General features: G+C 35.9%; 1 protein-coding gene across 1 annotated transcript in view; it reads right to left on the reverse strand.

The window, feature by feature from the left end:
- FAF1 (Fas associated factor 1) overlaps positions 1-26,829 on the reverse strand; it is a 192,312-nt gene that overhangs the window by 81,883 nt on the left and 83,600 nt on the right. The window contains exon 8 of the mRNA XM_060689911.2: positions 20,273-20,359. Coding sequence (XP_060545894.1) covers positions 20,273-20,359 — 87 coding nt within the window. The remainder of the gene's footprint in view (positions 1-20,272; positions 20,360-26,829) is intronic.

A 26,829-nucleotide genomic window follows, 5' to 3' on the forward strand; every position in this document is an offset into this window, starting at 1 on the left:
ATGAGGGCAGATATGATATTGTTGCCACTATGGAAACTTGGTGGGATGAAACCCATGAATGGACAGGTACAGGGATTTAAAATTGTTTGAAAGAAACAGAACTAATAAAAGAGGAGGTGGAGTTGTGCTATATATATTTTAAAAAATAACTATATCTCTACAGAAATACAGCAGAACAATGACGAAACCATCTTGAATGCATTTAGGTCAACATAAAAGGAAAAAAGAATGACATTGCCATAGGTGTATACCACACAAGCCACCCACCCAAACAGACAAAATAAATGAACTTTTTTGCTAATCAGCTAATTAAGGTATATAGGAAGCACACCACAACAGCAATGGGGGATTTTAACTAGCAGAACTGTTTGACTCATTTTTTGCATCTGTCTTTACACAAAACAAAAAAAATAGTCCAACCTATCAAAAAACAAAACAAAACACCCTATCAGCCTGACATGAATACTTGGGAAGATCCTGGAAAAGATGATCGAACAACAAATTTGTGAACACCTAGAGGCAAACAAAACCATAACCAGAAGCCAACATAGGTTTGTCAAAAACAGATCATGTCAAGCAAATCTTACTGCATTCTTTGACAAAGTGACAAAATTAGTGGACCAGCAAAATGTTGTGGATATAAATTACTTGGTCTTCAGTAAAGCATTTGACACAACCTACTACTTGATAAATGTGGGTTAGATAGCATCACCACCAGATGGATTTGTAGCTGGCTGACCAACAGCACTCAGTGTATAGTCCTCAATGGAACTACATCTACATGGAGGGAAGTATGCAGTGGGGTATCCCAAGGCTCTGTCTTAGGCCCAGTACTCTTCAATATCTCCATCAATGAGTTAGATGAGGAGATAGAAGAGGAACACATCAAATTTGTTTTTGCAAATTTGCAAAAACAAGCTGGCAAAAATAGCCAACACTCCAGAAGATAGGTTCAAGATACAGAAGGATCTTGACAGACTTGAACACTGGGCCCAATCTAACAAAATGAAATTCAATGGTGAGAAAAGTGAGATTCTACATTTAGGCAAGAAAAACCAAATTCACAGATATAGAATAGGTCAAAGCATGCGCATGCGTGCGCATGCGCCCCTAACCCCCAAAAGGTAATGCATGTGTGCCCCCCACATGTATGGCCCCCCACATGTGTGCCCCCTGTACACGCTCCAGCCCCCGTGCATGCATGTGCACCCCCTGCAGATGCCCTGCCCGTGCGGCCCTCTGCACATGCGCAGCAGAGACCTGACGATCAGCTGGTTGGTGGGAGGCACACATGCATGCGTGGTGGAGCTGAACTGGGATGACAGCTCACATGCCCACAGAGAGGACGCTGCGTGTCACCTGTGGCACGCGTGCCATAGGTTCGCTCTCACAGAATAGGTGATACCTGGTTCAATAGTAATAATTGCAAGAGGGATATTGGAGGCCTAATGTACAATTACTTAAATATGAGCCAGCAGCGTGCTGTATGCCAAAAAAACAATGCAATCCTAGGCTGCATTAACAGAGGGTAAGAATCAAAATCATGTGAAGTGTTAATACCACTTTATAATGCCATGGTAAGACCATACTTAAAATATTGCATCCAGTTTTAGTCACCATGATACAAAAAAGATGTTGAGATTCTAGAAAGAGTGCAGAGAAGAGCAACAATTAGAGGACTAGAGGCTAAAACATATGAAGAACATTTACAGTAACTGGGTATGTCTAGTTTAATGAAAAGAAGGTCATGATAGCAGTGTTCCAATATCTAAGGAACCGCCACAAAGAAGAAGGGGTCAACCTATTCTCCAAACATCTGAAAGCAAGACAAGCAGCACTGGGTGTAAACTTAATCAAGGAGAAACAATTTAGAATTAAGGAGAAATTTCCTGACACTTAGAACAATTAAACAGAGGAATGACATGCCTCCAGAACTTGTGTGTGTTCCAACATTGGACAACTATTTGTTTCAAATGGTACAGGTAGTCCTTGACACTCGAAATTACAGTGGCACTGAAAAAAGCGACTTATGATCATTTTTCACACTTATCACCATTGCAACATCTCCATGGTTATGTGATTTAAATTCAAATGCTTGACAACTGACTCACATTTATTACGGTTGCTGTGTCCCGGGGTCATGTGATCACCTTTTGCAATCTTCTGACAAGCAAGAGCCTGAGTGGCACAGCAGACTAATGCTACTGTTAAAGGTAGTATTTAGCTTCCAGCTGCCTGCAATTACTGCGAGTTCGAATCTTACCAGGCTCAAGGTTGATTCAGCCTTCCATCCTTTCTAAGGTAGGTAAAATGAGGACCCGGTTTGTGGGGGCAATAAGCTGACTTTGTATAAAATATACAAAAGTATGAAGGCTATTGCTTAATGCATTGTAAGCCGCCCTGAGTCTCCGGAGGACGGCATATAAATAAAAAAATAAATAAAAATGGGGAAACCAGATTCACTTATCAACCATATTACTAATTTAACAACTGCAGTGATTCACTTAATAAATGTGGCGTGAAATGGGGCCAAAAATCAGTTAACAAATTTTTCACTTAGCAACATAAATTTTGGGCTCAATTGTGGTCATAAGTTGAGAACCACTAGTGTACATTTTTTTGCCTTGAGAAGGGGGTTGGATTAGAAGACATCTAAGGTCTCTTCCAAATATTGTATGTTATTCTGGTATTCTGTTAGGATACAGGAAAGGTACAATGGGATGGGATAAAAGTACAGACACTGAGTAGAATCAGGGGTACAGATATTGAACAGAATTAGTGGTGATGTTTTAAAAATCTTATCAGGGGAAGATATCTAGATACTGCAGAAACGTGAATAATTTGTGACTCCATAATCACTGTTCACCAACCTATGGATAGGAAAAAAGACTCACAGCTTAAAAAAAGATTAAACTCTAGTTCTGTTCATCTTGTTGTTGTTGGTTGCGAAGTTGTGTCCGACCCAACTAACAATAACAACAACATCTGTTCATCTACTGATGAATATAACTGGCCTCAGAAGGTAAAGCTGGAAGCTGGAAGTTTGATGTTTAACTGTATGAGAATGAGCTGAAATAAATTATTCAATTGCAAGGTTCATTTTAGTAGAAAAACCCTTTATTGTATCTTTTTCTATTTCTTTGACACTCAAATGAATATATAACTGTCTTAAGGTATCTCCCCTGTTCCCTACCATGTAAATATGGGTATATAGCCTTCTTGGTTAATAAACTGCTATGCAATCAAGTTCCTCCAGGTAAAAATGCACATATTATTGAAAACGAAGACATCAAAAATGAATTGTACTATGTCAAAAATCAGTTTATTACACTAACCCTTTAAAATTGATTAATTTTTGCATTTAAAACACAGAAAATGTTCTATCTTCCATGTCACTCTAGTATGTAGTCCAAAGCCTAGCAAATATATTGGGAAAAAATCCTTTTATTCAAGGTATTTTTAATCACTTATATGCTAGAACTCATAAAAGCCTTAATTTTCTTCAGGTTAAAGGAAGCTGATTAAGTGTGCTAGCTAACCAAGTGAGTGTTGACCTGCCTGGACTAGCCTGCTGACACATTCTTGTAGCAAGGTTAAATAACAATTTAGTCACAATTTTAAAATCACAGAGTTAAAAGGAAATGGCTATTTTTGAATAAATGAAATATTAATGCAGACATTTATGTCAAGCTCAATTATCAGTGAAACTCTTCCATACCTAATACAGAATCTACATTCGCTTTTGCAATGGTGACACTGCTATTTTCATCATGTTTTGTTCAGTATGTTATTGGGCTCAAGTATAGAAAAATAAATTCCTCATGTGAAATTTTGCCTATATAGCTAAATATATCCAAACCTTTTAAGTAGCATGCTAAAAGTGACCAATGTAAACACATTTAAGTACACTTGTCATTGTGATTAAGTAATTAGAGCCAAAAATCTCACAATGAATAGCTTCTAATTTTCACTGGCTTTATCCAGATTTAGGAATGCTTAGTAGAATAGATCTTAAATGACTAAGTATTATCAAACTGAGACTTACTCTATCTTTAAAAAGTAAGAGCATTTAAGAAAAGACAGACAAATGAACATAGTGCTGGTCATTTGATGCTCTTTTGTTTCATAAGATCAATAGGTTTTTAGATAAAAACCAGAATATTCTTTTCTCTTTTTTATTCATATCTTACAAGATATGGAATTGGGAAGAGGAATCAGCATGAATCATTCCTATATGGTCAAATGTGAGTTTCAACTACTAGAATGTTGAAATCAACAGCGTAATCAGTAAGCATTTTTAGATTAAAAGTTTATACAACTGAAGGGGGAAAGCCAACATGGCATTTAATATTGGTGAAAATTAAGATATCAGATAGAGTTATTACATTTTTATATCCACGTGTCTGCAATATTAACATTTCAATTTTATACATTTTAACACTTTAATCCATTAATGAATTTAATAGTTATTACTATCACTGCCAAAATAGCTGTTGTTAAAAAATAATAACATTCAAAGGAAACTATGAATTTAAGAGAACCCTTCCCACCCCAATAAAAGACAAAACAACAATCCTTCATATACTGCCTACATTTACCAGTGATTGATAAAACTTTTTAACTGCCACTGAAATCAATCCTGATTTTTTTAATCCAATAAATGTTTGCATGTAAGCCACGTGTTTACATGCATGAACAGACATGTATCTTTGTACAATGGCTAGAGGCCACACTACAAATAAGGGAAGTATTAAAGTACCATTAATTGAATTAATAAGTATAATTAAAAGTAATTGCCTGTAAAATAAAGCAATATGTTTGCAAAACGATAGACATCTTATCTAAAAATCCAGTCTTAATAAAATTCTTTTAACACTCAAAATCTCTCTATCAGAGATTGAGACACTATTGAATTCTGAACTCAACAGGCATGAATCTTTATAAATCAGTTTGAGTTTTAGTGAATTTCTGCAAAGGAAAATATCTTCATCCAGGAAAACTTCACCAATTGAGTTTTTGGAATTTCCTGATGTATTGTTGTAGAGAACCACTATAAAGAAGGATCTCCCGCGCAGATATGAACTCTCCACTCATGCAGGCTTCAAAATGAAGGTAATCTAATCTGATTTCACTACTTTCATTTCTTATCTATTTATTTGCTATCTACAGTACAGAACCTTTACAGTTATCATATCCTCAACACATTTAAGAGGATGCCCACCTCCAACTCATAGGTAATTATGTAGGGAAGAAAATAAAAACATAATCCTCTAGAAAGTATTAAAAATTAAAAAGAGCAAATGAAAACTAATTCCAATTATTTCTGCAAAAGAAAGGGTTCCGACCCAATGCCCTAATTAAATCATGAGCCTTGAGCCAAGCTTCAAAAGAAATCCAGTTATTTATTAGGAGCTGTCGGCACTTTCCAACCCTAACCCTAACCCCACTTAATTTACATCCCAGCTCTGACCCTGTTTCCCCCCTCCCCCTAAGGTGTGTCATCATCAGTCACAATCTCCAATGAAGCAATTTCGCAAGTTTTAGAGATCATTCCCCTCCAGCCACTCTGGGTAACTGCGAAGATGGCCTTGACAGAGAGATGGCTGGAATGTGCTTTTTGTTTTGACTGAAGTGCTCCCTCGCTACAGCTGGAAAGTTCATTTTCCCATCTCCCTTGCCCATGGCAACTCGAGAGCAGGCCAGGGATGCTTTGCGAGTTGACACTTTAATGGTAATAATTTATTTATTTATTGTGGTTTTATTATTTATGCACTTATAACTAAATGTAATAGAGTAAAACAACTGATACCATAGTGCCAGGGTGTCAAACTCAATTTCATTGAGGGCCGCTTCAGGGTTGTGTTTGACCTTGGGGAGAGCAGGGTGGGAGTGGTCAGAGTGGGCATGGCCAGCTCAATGTCACTCATATTGGGGTGCCTGTGACGGCCCAAGCACTCTGCCAGCAAAAACGGCGCTCAGGAGGGATGCGTGCAGCCCTCCCAAGCTCCATTTTCACTGGCAGAGGGTTGCAGGAGGTCGCTGCAGCCAAAGACAAAGCTTGGAGGGCCATGCACAGTCCTCCCGAGCTCCATTTTTGCTGGCAGAGGCACCATAGGCTGGTTCCATGTTTTTCACTGTTTCCAGGACAGCCTCATGGGCCAGATCTAAGCACCCTGTGGGCCAAATCCGGCCCCCAGGCCTATAAAATAAGGAGGTTCTAAACTAAGCTAATAATATTACGTTCTATATAATCCATATACTCTAACAGGTAACCGTTTGTTTGTTTGTTTTAAAGCAACTTCACAAGGACCTATGAAAAAGGAGAGTTTTAGTGCTTTTTTAAACTGTTAAGTGAGCCAATTACATGCACCAACCCAGAGGGAATTGATTCCAAAGAATCAGAGCCAGATGAAAAAAGCTCTTAATCATGATATAGCTGTTGTAGGAAGCAGTAGAATCAAATATACTTTGCCTGATAATCAGGTCAAGTTCATATGAAACACCACGTTTTATGTGCCCATTGGCAGGGTATAATGTGTCATCACAGCATTTTGTTTTCGTATTTTCTCAAATTGCCAACCAACTTAATGATCGGTGTCAAAAAAGATTTGAGCAAAATAAGGAAGGTTTGTACGAACAGCAGTATTCTAGATGCAAATCAAGGGGTGGAGCAGTCAACAGGATGCTAAGACTGCCAGTGCGAGAGAGAGAGGGGGGGGGAGGGAGGGAGGGAAGAGGAGGGAGAGGGAGAGAGCGGGGAGGGGGGAGGGAGGGAGGGAGGGAGGGAGAGAGAGAGAGAGAGAGAGATTTGCATTTTGTATATTTTGATAATTCATCACTAGTTTTTAAAAGCTGAACTAATAAAAGAGTGGTTGGATATATTTTAAATAGTAATCATTTCTAGATTATTCATTCAAGAATGAAGCTAATCTCCAGCAGGGCTGACATAGACCTTTTCCATCTCTAGGTCAGTTGCTTTTCCTAAGTACAATTTCTTACTAAAATTCAGCAACTGTCTTTTTTTCCCCCTATGAAACAAGTCAATTTCATCAGAGTTTGTAAAGAAGGTTTATTTAAGCAAAACCTTAATTATAACCTTGTGTTTGATTGTGTTTGATCAAATCTTAAACTGTGATAACCGAAACAGAACTTGTAATCATTTCAGCAGTGAATCAGAGAGGATGATGGGAGAAGGGGGTAAGATGCTGAGTGGGAACACCAAAGCTCTCAAAAAACAGGAAATTCTATTGAAATTTTTACAAAATTAACCAAAAATCTCATATATGTGTAGTGATTATTTCATTTCTCTTTAAAAGTGTGTAGTGTTTCTACAATTAGCATAATGCTTTGAAACCAATTAGTTTGATCTTTTCACAAGAAATGAACTTATTTCTATTATGAAAAAATGTACATATAACATCAGGCATTAAATTTTATTTTTAAACAATAACTGGATGCCCCCCCACACCAATCACTAGAGTGAAGTGTGTTCACGTTCCACCAGCACCAATGCATACTTTATCCTCTCATAAAGTGCTGCTGAGATAATTACTGCTGACAGATTTATTCAAGGTTCATTTCACTTTTTCTCTAGTTTTGCTCTAGTTAGAAGTGCAACAGAGCCCATGGGAAGATCCACCCCTCACACCTGTTAAGTTTCTTCATGTTACTAGGGCCAGTTTGGACATGTCACTTCGAATTAGCATTGTACAAACGCACTAAGTGTGACAATTACTTATCACAGGTTTAACTTATAGGAAAGAGAGAGAAGAAGAAAAGTTTCTAATTCGAGCCCAAGAACAGTGTCCAAATACGAAATTTAAATCCTTTAATACAGGTTGAAGAAAGTTCCTCTGAAACTTAGGAAAGAGTTCCCATGGCAGAAATCCTAAACAAAGATCAAAATTAATATAAAGAACTAATCCTGTGTTTTTAAATGAAATGAATATTTTATTTGGGCATTCATAAATATTCTGTTACATTTCCTGGCATTATTATTCTAATTTACTGATTTTATAATAGAGACAGAAATGTGCATGTGTGAGCACACACACACACACACACACACACACAAATAGATACATAGACAAATACACAAAACTCATATTCTGCAGACAGAAGGTAACTGAAGGATATAGATATGCTGTAAGGGAGATGTTGTTATCATCCTTTGTAGTACTTGTGGCTATGTTTCTCTATGGGGGAGAATAGTCTGAAGCTGAACCTTAGTAACATAGTTGTTGAATCCACACCGGGGCTCTCTAATGTCATGAAGTTTGCTTCTTCATTATCACCCATCTAGATTACTGCAGGGCACATTGCATGGGGGCTGCCCTTAAAACATTAGTCAAAAACTGTGATTGGTCCAGAATGTGTGTGTGTCCTGATCTCATCATTAGGAACATACGATTCTGTAGATCCTGCACTGGCTATTAACAAGTTCCCGTGTACAATGGAATGTGCTAGTTTTGATCTTTATGGCTTGTTACCTGGGTACCTACAGGATCATTTGCTCCAACCAATATTGGCTTGACCTTAAAACAGCTAGTTCTATCCCACCTTTTTTAGAGCTTGAGAGATTGAAGCTAGAAGATGCTCCTTCTCTATAGGAGCATCAATGCTTTGAACAGCCTCTTGATGGTCATCAGGTTGGTCTCCCCCTTGCTGGCTTTCCAGAAAATGTTAAAAACTGAATTATTTCAGAGGGCCTTTTCTTAAGTTTACGTTTGATGCCTTCTTGTTTCCTAGTTACTTTTTTTCCCTCATGTTTCCCTGTGTTTTTCTTTCATTTTTTTATATTCTGTGTTTTATGTTTTTGTATTGGGTTTTAATTGATTATTGTTATATTTATTCAGATTAGCTTTTAACCTGACAGTGTGTTTTATATATACTTTAAATTTCCAAGAGTCCTTTTGTTTGCACTGGGATATAAGTTTCATTAATTGAATTAAAATATGCTTTGAAATATAGATTAAACCAATCACGTTAGAATATGCAGCAAATATTACACCCATCCTAAGTAACAACATTACACTGTTCTTCAGAAGAGAAAGTTTTGATAACTTTACAAGGAGGAAACTCTGCTCCATGTCTTCACAGTTAGCTTAATGCTAGGATGCTCAATGCCAGATGCAGCGCACAGATTTTGTATAACCCATTAACAGCATGTCTTTTTTATTAGTTCTTCTCTCTTTCTCAAATTAAATTTCAGGTTAGCTGAATGCTCTGTTACTTCTTCTTTAAAACTTCTAGTTCAGTTAGAAAAGAAAATCCAAATAATATTGTATGTATTCTGGCAAGGCATTAGTACATGGGGTTTATGTTTGCTCCAACTTACACTTTCTACGAATATGAACACACACTGGTACTTGAAATGTCTTTCAGGACTACGGGTAGTCCTTGATTTACGATCACAATTGGGCCAAAACTTCCAGTGCTAAGTGATGCAATCATTAAGTGGGTCATATGACTGTGCTTTATTTTACAAGGTAAATATGTCAAACTTTCCTGGTAATCAAGATTATTCAGAATAAGTGAACAATATGTTAGCTTTTTAAATGATGTAAAAGGAAGCTCACAATTTCATATACCAATGAGATTCAAGTATATTTCTAATAATAATAACTATGTTGGATAGGCGTAAATCTTCTACAGAAGTAGCTTAGGCTGCTTTTCTTTCGGAATTCCAGAAATGTAAATTTCAATCTGTCAATATGAAGAAAAGATAAATCACAAGGGAAGAGAGTTTTGGATCATTTATCTCCTAAAGTATAGGAGTGGGTCAAGTTGGGGTTTTTTTTATAATGACATGTGTAAAGCTATGGCTAACCTCAATTTGTATCTGAGCCTACCATATACATTAATATCTGTGATTGGACCTGTTATATTTCAATTTGCAGGTTATGTTAATATAACGAACTTAATAGAAACTGAAGGCTACACTGAAGTGTTAAATCCCTGCAGCAATATCAGTGAGTCACTCTTTGTCTAATAATTGCAAGCTTGGGCATTCTTTTAATGAGTTTTGTGAATATGTCATCACAGAGATGAAATAAACTATCACGTCTAAGGGGTATTATTTTCAATAACACAATTCCGAAACATTTCAACACATTCCATTTTGATTCATTAAATACTCCAACACTGAAAGAACGGTCCCTAGACACCAAGAAGAAATGTGTAATGTAGCCAAAGATTAGAATATAATTTTAGGCAACTGTTCATATTAATAACCATAAGATCTGAAAAAACAACTCAACATTTGGTATTTCTGTAAATACAAGCTATTAAAAATATGGGTATTAATATTTTTGAACTTATAATCTGCCTACAAATATTTCACTCCCTTACATCAATTGTTCATGAGCACTTGGGGTGGGGGGAGGTTGAGCCAATCAAACAGCAAAGATATTATGGTAATATTAGCAGAATATATATACAGTGGAGTTTGGGGTTGCTATATATGCCACAATTTTGTTAAAAATAAAGAACTGCTATAATTTACCTGTGACAAAGAATAGTGCATAATTGGCTTTTGCCAATAATTACAAACATCAAAGATTTGATAAAACTTTCTTGTTTAATGACTACAATGACATCTCCCAGGGATATGAAATATTCTTGACAAATTGCCTGTGAAAAGTTTAAATAATTTAACATTATATGGCTTTCATTATGGGAGGTGCTTCTTCAAAAATGTTCATAGAATCTATGTGGTACAGCTTTTTATCTCAGACAATTATCCTTTTCTCCAAATAAGCTTATAAGCTGAACCTTCATGTTAAACCCGTATTGAGTTCTACTTAACTTTTATTTATTTATGCAAAGATTTTTAGGTAAATGGAAGCCTCAAATGCTAACAGTTCTACTGGGCATCTCCAAACACTTTTGTTTTTTTCCTGCTTTGTGGCAGAAGTTTATTTTTTATAGTGGCTGCAATAGTTGAAAGAACTGTTACTGATATTTTAAAAAAGCAAACAAAACCAAACACTCTGATGGGAATGTAGAGTTCAATTATATCACTCTTTGGACTCTGACCCTTCATTTTTGCAAATACCCTATACTCGCTTTGGGTAGTATAATTTCTACTGTTAATAATTCAATTCTGACAATACAGGTTCTTATTTTATAAGAGAACATCCATTAATTATATTAATTTCAGGGGTTTCTACTTGGACTGACTTTCTAGTTATTTACCTGGTCCCTAGCTAAGACCCCAAATTAAACATTTTTTTTCAGCTGCTTAAAAGAAACTACTATGACTTTGCATGGCTAGAACTATGAACAGTGCTGCAACTTTAAAGTTTAAATCTGTAGCACCTACTCTGTACTTTCCAACCTGTCATAATTAATTCAGTTCCTTTCTACTCTGAAATCTCCACAATAATAAGAACTTTATCAGAATGGTGTTAGTACGAAGTAGCGTAGCAAACGAAAATCCCGCCGGGAGCAGTCTAGAGCCCTCTCTTCTAAGCAGTTATCATTTTCTGAATTACAGGAACTATAAAAGGACACTCTACTCAAGCTGCCGCTGAATGTCACCTGAAAAGCAATCACAAAAGGGCTCTGTCGTGGCTTATCTCTGAGCTCTGTCACTACGGCAACCAGCAGGGAATAAGTATCCATGGGTCTATGAATTTAAGAATCCCATAAAAGCCAGGGCTAAAAAGGCATGTGCAGACTCTCAGAGATTGACTGCATTAATACATTAGCAAATACTGTGAAACACTGGATAAATGTCAGCAATTATGGAAAAAGCATCTAATAACGATATTCGTTGTCTGTCAAACCCCCGCGAGGTTTGATATGCAACTGCCACTCAAAGAGCTGCTGGTAATTTTATCTCTTTTAGACTTCTGAATTCAAATCATTCAAATTGGAAAGTAATAAACTGTATAACAGCTTATTTTGAACCGATCACAATTGGCAGTAAGTAAACAATGCAGAGAAGAAAACAACTGTTTTACTATACGGTAGGAGCGGTTTTTCCTAAATGTCTGATACATATTGTAGATTACACACACACACACACACACAGCACCATCCTGCCCTAAAATCAAGACAACCTATGAAAAAACCCATATCTACAAGTAGTATGATTAAGATGAAAACAGTACAGGAAACAACATTGATATCACCGATGTAATGCGTTTAGAACCAGCAGCCGTTAAGCAGATTTTTGCCAGCCAAGAGCAACTGATATGGACAGCTCCAATTCATCTAAAAAGCAGTGAAAAGGCCACCATTTCATTTTTCAAAACATATCGGTATCAATATATCAGTTAAGGGCAATAGGTCTTTACAGTACTAAAAATAGACAAAAAGAATAGTTTCATGATCTCCAAGTAAAAGCTTTTCCTGTCAAGTCATTAGCTAATGCATTTTTCCAAGAAGTTGGATTCAGCCATGTACTGTGTTCTATGACATGGTTCACCCCAAAAACATATACTGTATAGATGCTACATGCATGAAGCAGTATTCAGGGGATTCAGGATATATTTAGCTATGTCAGTAAATTTTCACATTAATAGGTAGTTGGTAAAGCCCCAGTAGCATTATTCAAACTAGTCAGAAATATATGGGTACTATACGGTACAAATTCTTCAGAGAAATTATCCTAGGATATTATTGAAGTTAGAAAGAAAACAGAAGTTTTTGTTCCCTACTGAACAAAAATGGGTTACATATCAGCATATTCAGTGGGGCAAAAAAGGATTTACTCAGTCACCAATTGTGCAAGTTCTCCCACTTAAAAAGATGAGAGAGGTCTGTAATTGTCATCATAGGTAGACCTCAACTATGAGAGACAAAATGAGAAAACAAATCCAGACAATCACATTGTCTTATTTGGAAAGAATTTATTTGCAAATTATGGTGGAAAATAAATATTTGGTCACCTACAAACAAGCAAGATTTCTGGTTCTCACAGACCTGTAACTTCTTCTTTAAGAGGCTCCTCTGTCCTCCACTCATTACCTGTATCAATGGCACCTGTTTGAACTTGTTATCAGTATAAAAGACACCTGTCCACAACCTCAAACAGTCACACTCCAAACTCCACTATGGTGAAGACCAAAGAGCTGTCGAAGGACACCAGAAACAAAATTGTAGATCTGCACCAGGCTGGGAAGACTGAATCTACAATAGGCAAGCAGCTTGGTGTGAAGAAATCAACTGTGGGAGCAATAATTAGAAAATGGAAGACATACAACACCACTGATAATCTCCCTTGATCTGGGGCTTCACGCAAGATCTCATCCCGTGGGGTCAAAATGATCACAAGAACAGTGAGCAAAAATCCCAGAACCACACAGGGGGACCTAGTGAATGACCTGCAGAGAGCTGGGACCAACGTAACAAAGGCTACCATCAGTAACACACTACGCTCCCAGGGACTCAGATCCTGCAGCGCCAGACGTGTCCCCCTGCTTAAGCCAGTACATGTCTGGGCCCATCTGAAGTTTGCTAGAGAGCATTTGGATGATCCAGAAGAGGATTGGGAGAATGTCATATGGTCAGATGAAACCAAAATAGAACTGTTTGGTAGAAACACAACTCGTCGTGTTTGGAGGAGAGAGAATGCTAAGTTGCATCCAAAGAACACCATACCTACTGTGAAGCATGGGGGTGGCAACATCATGCTTTGGGGCTGTTTCTCTGCAAAGGGACCAGGACGACTGATCCGTGTACAGGAAAGAATGAATGGGGCCATGTATCGTGAGATTTTGAGTGCAAACCTCCTTCCATCAGCAAGGGCATTGAAGATGAAAGGTGGCTGGGTCTTTCAGCATGACAATGATCCCAAACGCACCGCCCGGGCAACGAAGGAGTGGCTTCGTAAGAAGCATTTCAAGGTCCTGGAGTGGCCTAGCCAGTCTCCAGATCTCAACCCCATAGAAAACCTTTGGAGGGAGTTGAAAGTCCGTGTTGCCCAGCAACAGCCCCAAAACATCACTGCTCTAGAGGAGATCTGCATGGAGGAATGTGCCAACATACCAGCAACAGTGTGTGCCAACCTTGTGAAGACTTACAGAAAACGTTTGACCTATGTCATTGCCAACAAAGGATATATAACAAAGTATTGAGATGAACTTTTGATATTGATCAAATACTTATTTTCCACCATAATTTGCAAATAAATTCTTTCCAAATCAGACAATGTGATTGTCTGTATTTGTTTTCTCATTTTGTCTCTCATAGTTGAGGTCTACCTATGATGTCAATTACAGGCCTCTCTCATCTTTTTAAGTGGGAGAACTTGCACAATTGGTGGCTGACTAAATACTTTTTTGCCCTACTGTATGCACATGTGCCAAAGACATTTGGAAAAATTAACCATCCATAATTTATTCATTTGGTTAAAGTTCAAATGCAGCAGCTCATGTCTTGGCAACATAAATAGAAGACTGTTGTTTAAGATAATCTTCAGAAATAAAGTTATCAGAAGGGAATGTAATAACTTTTTTGAAATCAATAATGTGCTTTCTGCTGTACAAAGTGGTGCTACCTAAAATATTGAAGTACAGCATTCTGTTGGAAAAGCTGGCTGAAGAAGTAGACATGGTGACCTTGTTAAATTAGATCTACAAGTCTAGATCTAGCCATCAAGTGAATGGGATATTGTTTCATAATGAGTTCTATTAAAATGGAATATAACAAATTAATAAAATGATTCCATGACCAGCTCTTGCTAGACTTTTAACATCTCAGTACAAGGCTATATTTATATTTCTAATCTTCAGAGTAGCTGAGTTCCAGCAAAAGCAATAGCCAAGCATAACTAAATTGAGACATGCTTTCAGGTTCTGCATGAAAGCAGCAGCAATACAGATCAAAATAACAATTAACAGCACAGGGCATTATTTATTTTTGAGAGATTTATATTCAGGATATCAAAGTGATTTTATTTTATCTGCACAGGAACAAGTGCATGAGGGAGGTTGGGCTAAAGAGAAGAGACTGGCTGAAGTTACCTAGAAAGTTTCTAAATTTAAGAGTCTCTGTAGTTCTAGTCCAACATCTTCACCACTGTATCACTGTTATTAAGTAAGTAACCCAAAATAGAGAAGGCTGATACGTTTCTAGTATAATAATACCCACAGGACAAGGGTAGATTAGATGAGGCTACCAAGGCAGGATAGGTGTGAGTTAATGGACAGGCGTTTTTTAATCTACGTTTTTTATGCTAATCTCAAACATTGTGTAGGAATGATAAATACACAATAGGTAAGATAGTCTACAAGAATCTAATCCCTTTGTTTGATCTTTGTTAGAGGAAAAGTACTGGAATTCAAATTCTATTTTTTATTCCAAAACCAAAGGCTTACATATTAGTCTTTTTTTATACAGTCAACAGAAAAGCATTCTATTTCACACAATGCATTCTCCAAGAGAAATAACATTAATCTCTGGGCTGCATATAAAATTGACACCATTTAGATTATCTTCTATTTTTTATCCCCAAATATTTTTTTTCTATGAAATCCAATGTGATAAGAGTTATATTTGCTTCTAGATTTATTTTAACTTTCCACATAAAGCAAGCGTTATAAAACGGAATCATACTCTCATGTTCTGTAACCTATAATATTTCTGCTGAAGTGAAAACCTGAATCAATAATCAACCTTTGCTCCAAAATTCCAAATTTTTGTTTAAAGCTATAAGGACTGTCATCCTGAAATTTTGCTAACTTTAGTTGGCTTCCCATAATATCCTGTAAATAAATTCTAGTGGTAGATAGTACTGAGAAGCACCATCTATTTTCTGTTCTCTGCTTTACTTCTTGGAGATGGAGAAGGAACAGAAAGAAGAGGAAAAGTCACAATTTTAACTCCTAAAGAAATTCCAATGAGAAAAAGGCAAGTGATGATGATGGTGGAGCTACTGGACAATTCTAACTTTCCAGCTGTTTGAATATTGCCACAATCTGCTAGAAAGTTCAGTCCACCCTGCCTGAGTCATGAAAGCCAGCTGGGTGACTTTGGGCCAGTCATTCTCTCTCAGTCCAACCATTTCACAGGGTTGAGGATGTGGGGAAAATAGAGGTAGGGGGAAGATATGTTAGATCTGTTCATCGCCTTGAGTTATTTGTAAAAATAATAAAGGTAAGATACAAAAAAAAAAACAAATAAAATAACTCTTCTCCCTTCTTTCTTTCTGTGAGTCTGCTGTTACTAATGTAGAACTGAAAGTGAGACTAAATTGTTTTATATATGTACTTCTAAGTAATGCCAATATGGCGAACGAGTATATTCCTTACCTGTTGGAATAGGCTAAAATAGGACTTTAAACCAAGGCCTACCCAATCCAAACATTAACATTATTAGTCTACAAAAAGTAAACTATTACTCGATCATGCTAAATGCCGTAAATGCCACTTGATTGAGCACAAGGAAATACTGTTTACCACTTTGTTAACAGACTGCAGAAATGTGCATCCAAAGAATTTCTTTCATTTAGAAAAAAACCACAACTGAGAAATTTAACTGAGAAAAAGAGCAAAAGAAAACATCCTTCTGGAATATGTGTTTTTCTATGGTAACTGTTTAAAACATTAAATTGTTCCTTGTAATTATTCCATTAGGTATTAATAATTTTTAAAATGTGTTTCTATTTTAAGTCTCATCACAATAAGATATATTATGTTCCATAAGAGAATGGTTTAAGTAAAAAAAAAAAGGCTAAATAAATCTCCACATATGTGATGACAACATCAGACAATAGCAGATATCAGAACCACAAATCATGCAAGTAAAGCTTCTGGTATCAAATATTTCTTCCAAAATACTACATCTGAAAATTGAGCCAGTAAGTGGAAATCAGGAACTGTGCTTATGTTATAATGAAATGAAGCAATTATACACTTCCAGTGCTAGTAATGTTTATATTTTATAGAAACTAAAAAGCCATTCTTAAAGTGTAAAATGGCATTTTAACAATTTTGCAAGCTCCTTGTTTCTCAGTTAAACTGATACAGCATGAAAATATTCCCTTATTGGCTCAAATATTCCCTATTTTCTTTGTGCAAGTGTGCAAAAAAAATTTTTTTGAAGTCATTATTGACTACTCAGTCTGCACCCTATATTTTATTAGACTAAAAATAGCAAACAAAGAACGTGCTATCATTCCAAAGGGAGGAGCAGTAGTGCTTTTAAAAAGTCTCTTGACTTTGATGCATTTCTGCATTTAATGCAGAAGAATGAAGCTTATTAGGTTCATAGGAGGCTCGATTACACAGAATCTAATTATTGGAAGTTTATTTAGTTGCCTGTTTGCTAAGGCAAAGGTTAACGAGAACTGTACTGAAAAAACCTCCTGTGGTATAACAAAGTATTTTTATGCTGTATGAAATGTAAATTAAAAGTATTCTAATCAAGTCTATTTTTAACTCTTTCGTTATTAGAAGTTACGATTAATATCACTGAGCCATCACTGAGACATTTATTAAAATTAAGCTATTTCTAAAAAGCCTGGAATTTTAAAAAGGGAGAAACCAACACTTAAAACTTAGAAACAAACTTTATAAACAGCAAAAGAGGGGCAATTGTTCAGACTGTTATTACTAAAATTAAATCTTCATAAATATTAAGTTGGAGGTTCTAATTTCAGATAAAAATTAATTATATTTTTGGGAGTAACACATTCAGAAATGTTTACACAGCTGACGGGGCTCAGCTGCAGTAGTTTCAAGCAGGGAGCTTTCTAGACTCATTTGCTTGAAAAGCAGATGACTTAACAATCACCAATTTCATTAAACTTGAAAAGGAAAAAGAAAATCACCTGCAACATTGTCACTTGTTAAAACAGAGTTTAAAATAGATTTGTGTGTTTTATTCAAGCTGGACATCCTATCATACAGAAAAGCTTTTCCTTTTTGTTTAGTTGGCTACTTTCCAAACAGCTGCTGGTATTTGGATTAGAAATCATGGGTTTTCAAATCCTTTCTGGCCTAAACTCAACTAGCAACAGATGACAATACACCAATATATTTCAGAGGTTGCAATTAACCTTGTCTATGTTTGTTTTTGTCAAAAGCTTCAGTTCTACATCCAATACAAGGACTAGCTACTTTCCCTGAAAATACCAATGTGGCACTCTTGTGCCAAATGTACAGCAGTGAACAGCCATTTTTTGCCCTCAGAATCTAAGTGAACTTAAAAAGTGTGACAACTATTTTATAACATGCTACATATCAAATTGCAGATAATGTGGAATGTCTCTACTTCACCCAGAAACATCTGTTTTAGGTGAATTGTCTTACATATTGAAGACAACTTTCAATTTACAACAATATGCATGTATTTCAATAGATAAACAATATGAACAAATAGGGTGAACCCTTTGTCTTAGTACAGAGGGCAGTTACAATATTGTTATAATTACCAAAACTTGGTGGATGAAACTTATGATGGGAATGTATTGCTAGAAGGATACAGATTGTTAAAAAAAACTCAAAAGAGGAGGTGGAGTTACATTATATGTAAGAAATCACTACACCTCTACAGAAATGAACAAAAACAAGGCTGAAAGCTTTGTTGAATGCACATGGATTAATATAAAAGGAAAAAGAATGATATTGCCATAGGTATATATTACAGGCCACCCATGATGCAAAAAAGATGCTAAGACCCTAGAATGAGTACAGAGAAGAGCAACAAAGATGATAAGGGATCTGGAGGCTAAACCATACAACGAATGTTTGGGAGAACTAGTCTAACAAAGAGAAGGACTAGGGGCGACATGATAGCAGTCTTCCAATATTTGAAGGCCTGAAGGAGAAGAGAGGGTCAATCTGTTCTCCAAAGAGAACAGATATGAGGGCAAGAGAAGAAGTAATGGGTGAAAAATCATTAAAGAGAGATCCAACCTAGAACTAAGGAGAAATTTCCTGACAATGAAAACAATTAACCCCACTTTTCTCCAGAAATTGTGAGTGCTCTGGCACTGGAGGTTTTCAAGAAGAAATTGGACAACCACTTGTCAGGAACAGGGTCTCCTGCTTGAGCAAGGATTGGGTTAGAAGACCTCCAAGGTCCCTTTTAACCTTGTTAATCTATGTACTAATTGTCTCTTTGTACAAAAGAACAATAAATACATTTCCCTCCTTCTTGTGATCTCTTTTCACAAGTGTTTATGTAAACCTACATAAATGGTAACAAAAATGTATAAAACAACATGACTTTTTTAAAAAATAGTCTCACATTTCATGAAACATATTCCCCAATAGATATATACAAGACTAAGCACTTGTGGTATCTTCTTGCAAGACCATCATGGAAGAATACTGTCTGATTCACTGATCAGGTGTTGTCAAGAGCAATTGAAAAAGTAGTTTACCAAATGATATTTATTCATTCATTCATTCATTCATTCATTCATTCATCATTCATTCATTCATTCATTCATTCATTCATTCATTCATTCACTCACTCACTCACCCACCCACCCACCCACCCACCCACCCACCCACTCACTCACTCACTCACTCACTCACTCACTCATTCATTCAACAATGTACACAACGACTCCGGAAGATGTACAACATTAAAAACTAATCATTAAAAATCCACAATTTAAACCCCATTTACTCTCAACCGTTCCAGTGGCAGCGGCAACAGAAGAAGGCAAACCATTTGATCAGCTCCAAATGGGGTCTCCAAGCCCACTGACAAAACCATGTCTTCAAGGACTTATAATCATATCACAAAGCATATCAACTGTTGTTTTTACTATAAAAATCTGTATTAAGAATTTTCTCCTAATTTAGAAGCCATAAATTAATGGTTCAGTTGCTTTAATGTACTACTAGTCAGATAAATTAGAGCAGGAGTGTCAAACTGGCGGCACATGGGCCGGATGCGTCACATGCAGGCCACGCCCACCCCAGCTCTGTGAAGGGAAAAAATATTGCAATACGTCACGTGATGGCAATATGACAGCTCAAGTTTGACATCCATAAATTAGAGCATCTGGCCATTCTTGGCTGATCGTGAAAAGCTAAACATAGCAGGATATTTAGTAATTGGATAAAAGATACCAGGAAATGCCACAAAAAAGAAAAGATCTGGAAGAAGATAATGGTAAACTGCTTCAATATTCTTAAAAGTACATAGGTATGAAATCAACTGGAATCAAGGTTGACACAAAAACATTGTTCTAAATTACAAAACATATTTGCATAGAAATATTTTTGAAATGTAATAAACATTTCCAACAGAAAACTACAATATGGGTTAGAAAAAAACACTTGCATTTATGGTAATTATTACTTACTGAGTCATCTGTAGCAGAAGCAGGCCAGCCTTCCCAATATTGATGACGAACAGGGATACTAGTCAGGTCATACACATTTCGTTTAACCTGCCATAAACAAACAAACAAACAAACAAATAAATAATGGATGCAAATGCTTACTTTATACAACCAGCATTCCTGTTCAGTAATTTAAATACAACAGTTGTAAGTGCCGTTCAAGTTGAGAAATTGTGATTTTTCTAAAAAGCAATCATTAAGACCTCTAATGAAAGATAGAATCAAAATTTAGTTGTTTACTTCCATACCAAATGTTTTACAGACACATCCATCAAATTTACTGTGAATTTACTTGGACATAAATGTACCTGATACATGTAGCAAATATAACATAAAAGGTACCACAAGAAGGAAATGCCCCTTCATAAAAATAATTATTAAATTTGGTTTCAAAGTGATCAGAAAGAATCAATGTCAAAATTCAGTAATTTTAGTCTAAAGATCCTACTAGTGAAATAGAATCTTTTGATTTTTCAACAATTCTAAGAAAGTGTCAATGACAGGTAGACTAGGAAACACGATTCTAAAGAAAATAGTGACCTTACAGTGGAATGAAGTGGAATACCGTGGAATTACAATGAAGTGAAGAAGCTGGATTTACTCCTATGGCTAGACTACTGTGTCATTTTTGTGTGTCTTTACCTGGGCAATAACATCATATAGCCCTTGAAAGGGATATAAAAAGGAATCTGGCCCACTGGCTGGAAAAAATTACCTTTTCCTAATCTATGTTTGAGCCTCTGCTCCAATTCGTATTTCTTAGATTACAACACTTATCCTATGAATTAAAAAATAAATTAACAAGGCTACAGTGGCATCCAAAACTAGCATACTATAGGACAGACTTAGAAGAGAGTCCATGGTTATTTACTGCTCCTAGTTGAAGCATTTGGTCACAATGAGTAGCGGTGCCTGGCTGGCCTTCTCTATGCCAGGAAACTTTGTCAATGACAATATTTCTCTCTCATACTTTTATAAAGTGGTAGGTTGGTCTTTATAGTAGCCTCAAATCTAAGAAGGCGCTCATTGCAACATGCTGTATGTAGACTCCAGACTAAATTCAAAAACAGATGTTGTCCCTGTTGAGGGTAAAACTTCCCTCTGCATAGTAGGCAATGGACCGGACAGCAAAGAGATACGTTGCTGGTTAAACACACAGATACTCACAGACTCTGAACGGTGGGAAAAAAAAAACATTCTTTACTCTTAGTGAAAAAACAAACTTGGTTTCTCAAAACAATGATAACACGTCTTCGAATAATCACTCTCCAACACAAAACATAGTTTGCTTACAGTTCTCTTCAGTCACACACAGTCCCTCTTCAGGAGATCAATCATCAAATAGCAGGAGCAGGAGCTCCCGGGCTTCCTGTATACTTTTATGGCTGCCTGATAATAGCACAGCCAATCATTTTTCTTATATCATTTAAAGTCACAAGCATAGTTTTTCTATATATTACCTACCCAACCGTAGGATAAATATCCAACAGTCCCTTTTGCAAGATCTAAAAAAATCAAACACAACATTGCTCTTTTCATTTGTTCATTTGCCAATACTGTATAGGTATTAACTATACAGTTAACTATACAGTTTAAAGTGGCCACTGATAAATAAAAGTACTTTATTAGGCATACTCTAATATGAGAATTTATTAGCCATACTCTAATACTGGATTTTCAATTTACCAAGAACTTTGGTTCTTTTATTTATAGCCAGAATCACAATTATTACTACAGGTATTATTTGTCTAACAGATTATTAACACTAGATTGTGAATGGTCATTGTCAAACTATTTAGCTCTCTCTAAAAAGAAAGTGATTCTTCTACTATATGCATGTTTCTGACACAATTCTCTTTAGAAAGATTCACTGAGATAGATAGGATGAGGTTACAGTAATTCCCACATCTTGATTCTTTTCAGTGTAGAACTAATACCCTATTACCCCATGTACATTAGAATGGAGACTTTCTGACTTAACTTTTTACAGCCTTCTGATGGACATTTGCAGCTAATGAATCTCTATCAGTCTGGGAACCAACTATTATAGTCACTAATCATTTTATATACACTAAGGTTTGAACATACTATTAGAATGTTAAATTTACATTGTTACATAAAATTTACATTTTATTCTTAAATTGCTCTCCTTCTCTCTCTCCCTCTCTCTCTCTCCCTCCCTCTCTCCCCTCCCTCTCTCCCCTCCCGTTTTGGAAAGTGATGCACCTGTTGAACTGAACTGTAGTTTAAGAAACCTTATGCATAAATGCTATATTTAATGTGCTACAAGTTTCAAAGTTGTTTTTGTTGCAAAAGTTTAAAAAGTTATTTCAGCGTCATTTTTGCATACTAAATGAAACTTTACCTGATTAGTTCATAATAAGGTTCTAGCAATATTTCTATTTTGTTCTCTCTCTCTCTCTCTCTCTCTCTCTCTCTCTCTCTCTCTCTCTCTCTCTCACACACACACACACACACACACACACACACACACACACACACAAATGCATAAGGTAACCAAGAAAACCTTCAAGATTTTGCGTTTTAGATTACAAACCAATAATTCCAGAATGGATGCTTTAACAAGTGTAGGATAACCTACAGAGAATAAAGATAAGCTTCCTAAACAGTTAAGAATATCTTCTAAAACTGGGGTCTCCAACCTTCGTAACTTTAAGCCTGAGGACTTCAACTCCCAGAATTCTGGGAGTTAAAGTCTGCCAGGTTTAAAGTTGCCAAGGTTGGAGATCCCTGTTTTAAAAAAATATTTTTCATGTCAGGAGGCAACAGACATGACTATTATTATAACTGACATAAAAAAATTCAATGCTATGATGTGTTTCCTAAAATGAGTGTTAGTATGTCCAGAAATAAAAGGTACTGACAATAATTTCCCTATTTTATTTATTACAGAAATTAATATTATTTTCATAATTAAGATACATACTATAAAGACAAGGAGTTTGCTTATCTAAGAAACCAATGTTAGTCATATAATAAAATCTACAAAAACAGCAATAGGAATTAATACTGTTCTTCAACACCAATGAAGTAAAAATAACTAAATTCAGGAAACTGGATTCCTTACATTCCGTTCTAATTCCAAAACACAACACCACAGCATTATGAAATAAACAGTATTCTCCTTTTTCCATTCATTCATCTGTAACTCCACTGATTTCAATAACATTCCTTTGCTATTCTAAGCCTGAAAGGCATTTCTACTTATAGTGTTATGTTGGTATAAAGCACAATGCCAGACTGATGTGCTGAACTAAAGTGATCAAAGTTTGAGTAATGTTAGCCAACGCACAAGTATTATTCAACCAGAATGACATCTGTTGAGCAGCTTGTTGCAAAATACACTAGTTGTTAGAGACAGGCCTCAGCTGGGAAGTAGCAGGTAAAATGTATTTAGGCATGCACTGTGTTTAGTTAAACAAATGGCTGAGGTTATATTCACAAATGCCTTCTGAAAAGATGCCAAAGCCAGTCCTCTTTTGACCTATAGTATTTTTTTTAAAGTTGCTCTCTGATAATGTATCAACTGGCCTATTAAAAAAAAAAGACTATCAATGCAATGTTTTAAAATGAACACATCCTATGCACAGAGGATTTATATGTTGAGAATATTTTATGTAAAATGAAGAAGTTTCATATGTTCTTATACAATCAGGGCTTAGCATAAATGTGGAAGAACTTAGAGAATTTAGGTTTACAGACTGACATGGCAGTTTCTTGTGGTAAATATTTGGAAACAGTGGCAGTAACAATGGGCCTTCAGCTATTCTTCCTAAGTATCCCAAATAGACACTTAAGCCAACATCATGGTGGTAACAATATTTGCTTGTTGTTGAACTCTTGGAGGTTGGATGTCTCAGATGATTGTCTTTTTTCAAATTAGACAGACAGAAATCTGATTAATTTAAATAAGGGGGAAAATTAAGCTTGTGTTCAACATTTGCTACATTCAACGATTAAGAAAATACATCATTTGCTCTTCCTCCATTCTATGTAACAGCCTTCCATATGTCATGGGGAGGCCTATATTGATCTCCCATTATCCATTATAACTTTGGTCAAGCAATATAACTTTTTTTTTAGTAAAACAGAGAACGCATGGGCTAGGATTACAGTATTTATTGTGCCTCTATGCCACATGCAGCATTAGCGACAGTACAGATCAGTTTTTTAGCATTTTGGCCAATGTGTCAAAAACCAACAAAGTAGTATTCCATTTAGCTATGATTTCTAATGTAGAAGCTATAGTACTTGCAAACCAACGTACAGCCACGTGCATCCCACCACTGGGAGATATATGCATATTGATACACACTCAGGATAAAATGTGTATTTCAGAAATGGAAATATAGCTAATGCACCAATTCTGCTATATTGTTCTTATAATGCAAATGAAAAAGCGATCAACAAAAAAAGAGGGGGTTCAGCTCTTGAGCCCCTTTTTATGAACAGTATTTACCCTAATCATGCAATTGCTGATCAATTCTAACATCCCAGTTCTTATATTTCAAAGGTTGAGAAGGTACAATATTTTTCACATGTGCATTTAGAATAGTAAAAGAACCACCTTCATTTTTAGCCTGTATATCTTCAATCCAAAGGCCTCATATTTTGAACAGATTCCATATTAAATATTTGTTTCCTGTAATACACCTTGAATTGGCAAATGTAAAAATTCATTAGCCTCAGTGCCACTTATTTACTTATTTATCATTTTATATAAAACCTAGTATTTTATATAGCAATTATATTTCATACACAAAAAACTGTTAGGAATGAATATAGATTGGTAATGAAATATATTGCAACATTTCATTCAGAAATATATATTTGAATAGCTAGGATAAAATAAATGACTCAGGACATAGCAAAATGGCTGCTAATAAATATTACCAAAAGATGATCTGCTTTGGGAGATAGGTAGTATATTAAAAAACATAACATCAGGAACTCAAGTTCTATAGCTTCTTCTTCCTACATGAAAATTATTGATTTTAAAAATAAAATCAAAATATGTTCTCTATTTTGTAGATGTGGCATTATTATAAGATTACTCAGCAGACTAACATGATTTGTGCAGCAATGTATAACTGAATGCTGTTTTTTAAATATCACATGCCCTGCCCCCAAAGGTTTGTTGTTTAAGGGCACATGCAGAAGCATTGGAAAACAAACAGATCAATAGAACAGACAAATGGAGTGATGAAGGGTCATTTGCGCTGGATTGTATTACAGAACAGAGAGGCTGCACAAATTCTCTTTTTTTAAGGATGAGGAAGATAAAAACAAATCATTAGACTGTGAGTTAATCAAGAGACTGCAACCCTAAATTTATTTATTAGGAGGTAAATCCATTGAACATAGTGAATAATATGTTCAGGACTGAACTCTATAATTTACAAGGATACTACAGAAAGTGTCAAGACTCATTAAAGAGCAAAAAGTGCTCTCAAACAATTTCAGAGGCAAGATCCTGTTCAAAATCATATGCAAAACTTAATCCACATTATATATTATTTCCTGATAATATAACTAGCATCATAATAATCTAATTAGCATTTCTCCTCTAGTATCACAGCTTTTATTCTTTCTTAAGCCTTCTCTTTCCTTGCCTGTTTCTGTGATGTCTCCCCCCCCCCCCATTGCTCCTCCATTTCTCTTCAAAATTTGTTTGGTGCAAATCAAGAAAATTAGAAATGCAATTGAAGAATGTAAAAATATATGGAAGAGCCATTATTTGAGAACTGACTTGGAAATCAGTTAGAAAAATACGATACATTCCAGAGTACCTGTTGCGCATGAAACGTAACTTAGTCCTTGCCTTTCCTTAATATCTAATGTTTTTATTTATTTTTTTAATTTTATGATTCCTGACCATGATTTCACATAAAAATGTATCTGAAAAATGCTGAAAAAAACATTTTGATATGTTATTAATGAAAGAAGGGACTCTTTAAATGTGAGTATAGAATTTCTTAATTGTATTTCCAGAAGCCTTTGGAAGAGAACTGCTTCTGACAAGTTGCTCTCCCCAGAATGTCCTTTGCCTGTGATATAAGATATAAGAATCATGAAACCTACCCCTGAAACTGCTATTTGCCAAGAGAGAGACAGAGATAGAGAGACAGAGACAGACAGAAACAGACAGAGACAAGAGGAGAGAGGAGAAGAGAGAGAGAGAGAACCATAACATTTTTGTACCAATTTTCTCTTCTCATATATTATAACATAGATAAATTCTTAAAATGGAGCTTCCTTAAAAATGGAGCCTTCCAAAGAATTGTGACAATAGCTGAGAATAGCACCTGCTTGCAGAATGGCAGGAGCCTACCACAAGGCTGCCTCTGTAAGAAAGCTGAGCCTCGCCTTGTCTGGGCAACTCTGTCAGAAATTAGAAATAGAGAATAGAATAGAATAGAATAGAATAGAATAGAATAGAATAGAATAGAATAGAATAGAATAGAATAGAATAGAACAGAACAGAACAGAACAGAACA

Source organism: Pantherophis guttatus, chromosome 3 (genome assembly GCF_059756535.1).
Source record: "Pantherophis guttatus breed Tessera chromosome 3, ASM5975653v1, whole genome shotgun sequence".
Classification (NCBI taxonomy): domain Eukaryota; kingdom Metazoa; phylum Chordata; class Lepidosauria; order Squamata; family Colubridae; genus Pantherophis; species Pantherophis guttatus.